The sequence below is a fragment of the Trichosurus vulpecula genome, chromosome 8 (assembly GCF_011100635.1).
Source record: "Trichosurus vulpecula isolate mTriVul1 chromosome 8, mTriVul1.pri, whole genome shotgun sequence".
NCBI classification, from domain to species: domain Eukaryota; kingdom Metazoa; phylum Chordata; class Mammalia; order Diprotodontia; family Phalangeridae; genus Trichosurus; species Trichosurus vulpecula.
In genome coordinates, this window is record NC_050580.1 from 88,578,247 (window position 1) to 88,587,252 (window position 9,006).

Consider the following 9,006-nt stretch of genomic DNA (forward strand, 5'->3'; position numbering starts at 1 on the left):
CTAGCTGTGTGGTACTACATTGGTCGGCTCTGGCATTTTCCAGTGGGTTTGTTGGAACCTCTTAGAGAAGACTAGAATCGTATTGAATCTGGAATGGACCTTAGAGAACATCTAGTCCAGAACGATAATTTTACTGATAAGTAAACTGAGGCCCAGGAAGATAAGTAGGGACCCTTGTCCCTTGCCTTTCCTCTAAGTTCCTTGAGCCTCAGCGAGGTTATGCAAAGTAGTTAATCAGATGCTAGGCGGGAAGGGCTGGTCTGACTGTTGGAGAACACACCAAGGTCATCAGCACCGACGACAGAGCCCGGGAACAATAGATTCATTTGAAACAATATTTTACAGACGCTAGACGATCAATATGAACTGGAGCATAATGCTGTGCCAATCTGTTAATGCTCTTAATGGGCTTCTCATTCAGTTTGCTCCGCCGAGGAAGTCGATAGACTAAAGCGATGATTACAGACACTGGTCGCTGCTTTGGGGGATGACAGACCTCGTCCGCTCTCTGTAGTTAAAGCTGAGTTAAACAGTGGGAAAGCTTATTCCGACACTTTCCAACAGGAGGTGCTTCCCTCTCCCCAACTCCATCCCAGCATTCCCATATCTGCTCTACCAGCGGTTCCCCAGCTGTTTTCGACTCCTATCTGCAGTGAATGCCCAGTTTCAACCCGAGAAGGGCACTTGCCAGACCCCTTGCTCCTATAAACTCCCGTTCATTTTATTGCATGAAAAGGGGAGGTTAAAAAAAAAAAAGAATTACCAACCTCAATTTCTGCAATAAAAGCCTAAAGTTGTCTGGAGGACCCAAACAGACAGGTGTGCTCTGAGGTCTGCCTGGAGATCGGCTCTGCAGTTTAATCGCAACTGAACTCTCAGGAGGAGGCTGTCCAAGTCTCCTTAATGAAACTCTGGTGGCAGGAGGGAGTGGGGGGGGGGGGGAGAGTTTATATCTTTCTCGCTGCTGTTTGCTGTACACAAGCCCCCTCTATTTACTACCAAATAAAAGAAATACATCAGTGTTGCTAATAGAAACACCTCAGCCAGTTCAGTTCAGCCAAGCTCCAAACAGTGGGCCTGGGAAAAGGATGTATCTCTTTTTGTGCAAACAATTGCACAGATTTTGAAACCACAGTGGCCTCGATAAAAACAACTGGATAGTCAGTTACCAGCAGTTTTAGGATCTGAACGAATCAACTTAGTGTCTGACTGGCAGAAATCCTGTCACTCAACCCGGAGCAGTTACCTTGCTGTGCAGGCACTGAGATGCCAACCAAGTCTGAGAAATTCATTTTCAGTCTCCTCCATATCTTCCCCATCACTCCTTCCACCTCTGGTTTCCAGGATCAGGACCCATCCTGAGGTGTAAAATGGGCACCTCTCCTTTTCTCCTAAGGACTGATTTAGCCAGTCTTAACTTGGGAGGAAGGAGGAAGTGGGGCAGCAAAAGTAGAACTCACCACCCTGAGACACCTCTGTTAAGGTTGTATGTTTGATGGGGGAAGGGAGAGCTGGAAAGGGAATACGCAGTATTGCTTAAAGGTTTTACCCTAGAAACCAATGCTGTTCAGATTGAATTGAGAAGTTAAAAAAAAAAGAGGACTGAATGCCTTTATTTTTATTTCGGGCTTTTAGAAAGCAGAGTATTCAATCCAAGTTCAGGGGGTCATTTTGGGGATTTGTAAAGTCTGAGTCAACACAATCCGAATCTCGCTTCTGGATCTGAGGGCTATATTTTAGGTATCTGGCTGAGAGTAAAAAGAATTTAGTGGGATGACAGCCGAATTTAAGGAAAAGTGCATACTCTACAATGTCTCTCTTCCTCCCTACCTCATTCCTTCTCAGCATGCTGCTAAACACACCCCAGATGTATTTCCCTAGCACCGAGGAAGCAGTCAGTGTGCCTGGTTTGGATCCCAACAGGCTCATCAAGGTCCAGGTAGAAGACAGAAGGCTTATAAAGGCAAATGGGATTTTGAGGCCTATGTGGCTGTCAGGTGCAGAGTTGTGGATGCTAGAGTTGAGTCCCAGGGACCATTATATGGACAACTCCTGGGGATGGTAATTGGATCTTCTGGTTAATCTGGACTCCTGGAAAGTACAGTGCTCTTGCCAATGCTGCAGTGGAGTCCAGTTTTGATAACTCACCTTGCAAAACATGCAACATCAGTTCCCCCTCAATATAACCAAAACAAGTGTTAGCACTCTGGGTCCTACTTTATTTGGACCTGAAGCAAGGAGGCAGGCAGGCATGTAGAAAGACAGATCAATAGACTTAGGGGCACCAGAAGCACAGGCCTGTGGGACCCACACTATCAGTCTTAAGGACTTTCTTTCAGGGCTTGAAGCAGGAAATAAAAGCCCAAAGGAAGCTATGCAGGGGACAAGTTGTGCTTGTAACGAACTAGTTTTTTCTCGACTTCGTAAAGACTGGGTCAGTCAAGAACCGTTTTCTAGAATCTAAACACAAATAAAGAAGAATTTTCTTGGGGTTTGATAACATCGAGTTTGCTGTAAAGTCTAAGGAAATGTTTGCTGTTGCAACATTATTTTTAATGAGCTGTTATTGACCCGTCTCACAGTTAGTATTGCCAACAGTCAAAGGCATCACTCTGTTTGCAGGTGACACAAAGGACAACATGTTTTGACCCCGATTTTCTGTTTGTTTTTAATTTACAACAATGTCCTCATTTTTATTCCAAACCAGAGGGGCAATAATGGGAGATTTGTTTTCACTAGAGCCCAATTCAAAATTTTGCCATATATACACCAAGTTCTTTGGGGACAGTTTTCCATCAACCAAAAAATGATGGTTAACAATAAATTCTTCTAGGCTAAGGTCATGGAGCATATCAAAGTACGAGATTAAAAAGTTCTCTCTCTTTCTCTCTCTCTCCTATCCCTCTCTCTCCCCCATCCTTCTCTCTCTCCCCCATCCTTCTCTCTCTCCCCCTTTCCCTCTTCCTTTCCATCTCTCTCTCGCTTCCCCAATACAAATCAGACCACAGAAGAGATCTTCAGCGGTGTCTTTCCTGGAGCTCTCTCCACACCCAGACAGTTCATGCAAATGGAACGTTGAGCAACTAGACAGTTCTAAATAATTCCATCTATTGGTCAGTTTTTCCTCAGTCTGTGTTCTAGCAATATATGCGGGTGTGGAGAGTTCTTCCTGCTCTCCTATTAGAGACCCAGGTACAGATTTTTACAAGAAAACCAGGGCCATTTCCTCGAGAGGCGGCCAGGATGCTTCCAAAGCAAGGCAGAGCGGGAATCTCGAGGCTCAAGCAAGCAGCCCGGCTCTCCTGAAGCAAAGCCGGAGTATGCTGTCCCAGCTGCTACCGGCTGGTAGAGGGAGTGTAGGGAGACGCCGAGCATGCTTAGTTTGGGGCTCGGCCCCAGCCGGGTAGCTTCAGCACTGACCGAAGTATTGCTCTTTCTGTCTAGCGGAGGGAACAAAAAAGAGAAAAAGGAAAAAGGAAAGGAAAAGAAAAGAAATACAGTGAATCTTGATTAAAAAAAAAAGCATTGTTCTCGGGAAGCTGAATTCACTGGAAATGAAAACACTGGACAGCAGAACTGGTTCCTGGTTGCGTGCGTGTGTATATGTATGTGTGTGTGCGCGCGCCTGCGTGCGCGCCAGGGTCTATGAGTGTCCAGATCCCGAAGGTAAATCAAGACATCGAATTCCTGTGGGCTTCCCCCCTCCTCTTTCCGTTCGGGCTGGGCCACAGAGTTGGATTGGGGAAAACTGCAACTAAGGCCCAACCCGTTCAGAGTTGCTGTCCTTTTCCCTCTTATTTTTTAGACCAAGACCTCGAAACTCTTCTACGACTCTGCAGCTGCTGGTTGAGCGAGCAACGCTGTTCCTAGAGAGGGGGAAACCTCCGAGAGCTAAGAAAGAAGACTGAGGTCCCGGGTTTGACTGGTCAACTTTCTGTTCTTTCTTATGAGTTTAAGCCTCTCCGTCATTTGAAGTCTCTGCACTTGCCTCACTTTACCTCTAGCGGATGTTTAACCCCAAGACGCCCTTCCTCTTCCTTCCTTCTCTCTTTTATCCAAGGAAGACCCAAGGGAGATAGGTCCTGGTGGCATAAAATAGATTTAAAAAGCTTTGTAGAACGCTTTCCCAGGATTTCTACCTCATCCCTGAAATAACTGGGCTACAATCTTTCATACACAGACACATATGGCAATAAGAGACGTTGGAACAGGCACCGAGCAATCCAGACTGGACAGTCGGTCGGCTCTCGTCTAGTGGAATTTTGCAAATCATATATATATATATACACATATATATGTATATATATATGTGTGTATGTATGTATGTATACACACACACACACACACACACACACACACACACACACACATAAAACAACTCCTTACTCCCCTTGTTCCACCTCGCTCTTGAGAAGATCAATCCAGGCATTATACCATTGGGGAATCTTCCTTACTCCAAACAAAGCCACCTTTGTCTGCCCTAGAGACTGGATTATAGATGGGTGCACCCACTTCTCACAACGGATAGAAAGGATGGAAGAGAAGGGAGGAGAGAAAGTAGGGGTTTCAGAAACACCTGTTGGAGATCATTTCCAAAAGTTACACAACCTTGGAACATAAGTGCCTTTGCTCTTTTTTTTATTTCAATCTCACGACGACATTCAGCGTAACAATATTTTACTTTTTTTCCTTTTCTTAAAAAGAGATTGAACCCGGACAGATGTAAAAGGAAATCCTTGGGGGTAGGAGGAGGGAGATGACGGGAACCTATTGCCCGACAACAGGCTTAGTAGACAGAAGGAAACATAGGTTGGATTGGATGGCAGAACCTCGGGGCTGTGAGGTTTAGGGTGAATTTTACAAGAAAACTGTACATTTATCAAATAAGTTAAAATTATCCTAAATTGATTGTCCTTCACTTAAAGCGCTCCAGTAACCAGCTGCCTCTGAGCAGAGCTAGTGCTCAATTTCCCTAGCGTCCTTCCTTCCCCTTCTTCCCCCACTACTTTAATTTTGCTACTCGAATGATCACAATTTTACAATGAAAATGTTCCTTCCCTTCCCTGGAGGAAGCCGCAGTGCTTTCAGAAAATTTCGTACAATATTGCACAGGTCAAAGTACAACAATTAAATTACAAAAAAAGGAGAAAGTTGTAGAAATAATAGTAAGAATAATTTACAAAGGAGGGTTACTCCCTAAATAATAGGTTACCAATAAATAATATCACTCAAACCAGGTTAGAAGGTGGAATTGTTTTCATTTTCTGTTTGGGGCTTTTCTTTTGGTTTTCTTTTCTCCTTTTACACTTCGTTAGTGAATTTTCCAGTCCCCAAACAGGTAAATTGCTAGAGAGGTGGGGTGGAGAGAAACAGCTTGTCACTGGTTTCTTTAAAAGGGGGAACAGATAACTAAAAGAGGAGGAAAACTGAATGGTTAGGGAAGAAACAAAACCCAAGAACTGAAAGCAGTGCAATGCTAATTCCCTTCTTCGGGATATTTGGGGAAATGATGATCGAAAAGAGGAGAGAACTAGAGGGTTTCTTCTCTCTCTTCCCCCTGAACCCTTGCTTTATTATTTCCTTTATTTAAAAATAAAACCAAAAGCTAGGGTTCAGCACATTTAGGGCAGGGAGCTGGAGGTGGCATGTTAGAGACTTGGACGGAAAAATTTTGAGTCAGGGTTTGCTTTCCTCCCTTTCTTACAACCAAAAGAAAAGCCGACAAGAGTCAAGACAGCTTCCAATCTAGAGAGGGTGAAATGCACGGAAATGCATTGAGAATACATACAAAAATGTTACCTTTGGGGGAGAGGGGAGGAAGGGGGAAGGGGACACTGACCCCTGCTCTCCGGTTCTTGAAGCTGATCCTGACCCTTCCGAGCTGGGGAGCCGGGAGGGTCAATCCCACCTCACTCCCCACCAGTCGACACACACCCCTGCACACGCAAGCACGCGTCCAGTCCCGGGGTGGGGGATAGGGGAGGGTCCCCAGCGCCCCCTCCCCTGCCCCACCTTCAGACCGGCCGCAGCAATGGCACCGATGTGACGACTGGGTGAGAGTAGTACACTGGGTGGGGGAAGGTGAGAAGCGGCTGGCTGACTGGCACTGGGGCCCCGGCCGCGCCGGAGCCCTCGGCAGCTGAGTTCTCGTGGTAGAGGATGGGCACCCGCACTATGCGCTGCGCGGCTGCGTGGCTCAAGTTGGCCGCCTCCAGCTCGGCCGCTAACTGTCGCTTCCACTTGTTCCGGCGGTTCTGAAACCAGATCTTCACCTGGGTCTCTGTGAGGTGCAGGGAGGCGGCCAGGCCCGCACGCTCTGAGCTACTCAGGTAGCGCTTCATGTCGAATGTGGACTCCAGCTGGAAGACCTGGCTCCGGGAGAAGACCGTGCGCGTCTTCTTCTTCCGGCAGGGCTTTTTCTCCGGGCTGTCAGCTCTCTTCTTCCAGTCCTCGCCGCCCTGCCCGGCTGCCCCGGCGCCGGCCCCAGATGACGCGTCGTCCTTCTTGCCTTCCTCCGAGTCACTCTCCTCTAGGATGATCTCGTCCGGGCTCTTGGAGTCCAGCTCCTTGTCCGGGTCCGGCTTGAGTAGCGGCTCGGGAGAGTCTCTGTCTGTGCCCGAAGCAGGGGACGAGTCTCGCAAGAGAGATTTCTCGGCCGCTGTAGGGGAGAGAAAAGACACCCAAACGCGCACATACGAACACACACGCACCCACATACGCACACACACAGAGATATCGCCCCTTTAGTTAGGCCGCACAAAACAAGCCGCCGGCCCCGCTGCCCTCCTGTGTGCCCTAAGCTCACTCCACCACTGTTTGGTACACTCCAGGACCAAGGATGTTCCTCATAGCAGGCTTGCTTTTTCCCTGTTCCCTAGAGTCTTTCTCCCTCCCCAGGGAAGAGGAGGTCGCTAGATGTCGGTGTCCTGGGGCCCTCACGAAGTCCCAAGAAGAGAGGAATCGAATGGTACAAAGCCGCCATCGCCTTAGGCTCTCTCTTTCTCATCCTCTCCCCTGTCGTTAGGGGCCAAGGGAAAGACTTTCCCCGAATTGGTTGGACATAACTTGTAAAAAACCACTTTCTCTTTCTAGTTCGAATTCCCCGTCCTCTCTCGTCCCCCTCGACCCTTTAATACAGCCCATTCCACCCCACTCTTACACCACTTTTTTTTTCTTTACACCAGGCAGAGAGCTCAGTGAGCTCACTCTATTTCTTTTCTTCCCAAGTGGGATTGGTACCAAGAAACGTAGCAATACCAGCCTACCAAGGGAGCTTGAATCAAGTGAGCGGGGAGCAAGGAGAAGCGCTATTGGGGAGAAGAGATCCAGAAACAGGGCCAAAAATGAATCGAAAAAGTGTGTGATGGAATGGGCCAAGTTACAAATAGGGGCAAAAGTAGGCAGAGATAAAAGACGCTGTGGAAGAGTAAAGAAGAAAAAGGAAAAAAGGTAAGGCGGAGGTGAAGAGTTTTGGAAAAGGGAAAAGGAAACAGGAAACCAATCATAGGTACCTTCTGGCCTGGGCAGGTGTCCCCCCGCGGGGGTCAGGGTGTAGGGATACCACCAGGCTGGAGACCGCTCCAGATAGTGCGCTGGTAGCGCAAACCTCTGCGCTGGGATCTCAAAGCGGGGGAAAGCCAAATCGCCCACCTGCGAGAGCGCAAAGCTGGCTGCGCCTTCCAAGGCCCCTTTGGCAGCAGCCGCGGCCGCAGCAGCTGCAGCGGCTGAGGCCGGGGCGAAGAGCGTCCTTGGGGGCTGCTGCTGCTTTGGGGGCGCCCGATGGTGGTCTCCATTGAGTAGGTTCTTGATGGAGAACGGGGAGTCCTTGGGCGGTGGCGGTGGAGGCGGCGGCGGCGGCGGAGGAGGAGGTGGGGGAGGCGGCGGCGGCTGGGGTGGTTGGGTGCTAGTGTTGCTGCAGGGCTCTTGTCCCGGCTCCGGCATCCTCCGTTTTCCTCCTGGTCCCCGCTACACCAGGCAGGCGGGCGGGCGGACGAACGGCAACTCAGACCATAAACACAACTCAACTACGAGGCGGCGCAAAGTAGGAGCAGCACCGGGCGCAAATCCAGCGTCTGAAGGGCGGGGTGGGGATGTGGGCACCCAGCTAGAGAGCTACTGGGACGGGCTTGCATGGGGTGGGGGGGAGGAGGAAGGGATGGGGGAGCGGTAGAGTGGGGGAAGGGGGGGACGCTGGGCGGGAGGGGGTGGGGTACAGCTCTGGCCGCGGGACAGCAGACGGGACACAGGGACTGAGGAGGCTTGGCGGCGGCTGCTGCTCACGGGGAGGAGGCGGCTGGACGAGTCCCCGGCTTGGTGCTGCGTCAATCCGGCGCCGGATGCTAATGATGAAATCAAAATGTCATCCAAGTTAAATGCGGAGAGTATACGGCGATTGGGCACGTACAATGGCAAATGGGATTAGGCAAGAGAAGGCGCAGCCAAACCCTGGCCCCGCAGCCGCGACTGCCGCCGCCCCCTCTTTCCTTGCCTTAGATTTTGGCGCTTTGGCTTCGGGCTATAAGAGCTCCCCTGTTATTGGCTTTATATAGTCCAATTAGGCAGCAAATGAAGACTGGACTATTAGCACAAAAGGATATTGGCTCTCGCTAAAGCACCACTCCAAGAACAAGAAACGAAGCTCTCCGAGCTTGTGGAGCCCCGGGCGGGAGCGCCCACAGGCTGCAGTGGCTGCCCCTCTGCCTCAAGAAGTTTTCCCCCCTGCTTCTCGGGGGAACTTGCTCGCTACTGCCTGGCCTAGGGCAGGGGAGAAGAGGTGGGGAGAGGCCTGGGTCAGATCCGGGTTATCCTCCCTCCCCCAGTCCCCAGGGTCCTAGCTCGTCTTTACACCCCAAACCCACCCTGACAGGAGCAGAATGAGTATTGTTAGCAATTTTGTCCAACATCCACGATGGCTTCGACCTGTCTCCAACCCATTTCCCACCCCCTTGCAGTAGGGTCAGGATTTCCCTTTCCTCTTGGATGAGTAGAAGTGCCCACTTTTCAGAA

General features: G+C 49.8%; 1 protein-coding gene across 1 annotated transcript; it reads right to left on the minus strand.

Moving 5' to 3' along the window:
• Window positions 1–4,644: 4,644 nt before the first annotated feature.
• HMX3 (H6 family homeobox 3) lies at window positions 4,645–7,941 on the minus strand. The gene is made up of 2 exons (XM_036734140.1): window positions 7,512–7,941; window positions 4,645–6,658 (listed from the first exon to the last, which is right to left on the minus strand). The coding sequence occupies exons 1-2, from the start codon at window positions 7,939–7,941 to the stop codon at window positions 6,015–6,017; spliced, it is 1,074 nt and encodes a 357-aa protein (XP_036590035.1). The 3' UTR covers window positions 4,645–6,014.
• Window positions 7,942–9,006: the final 1,065 nt, after the last annotated feature.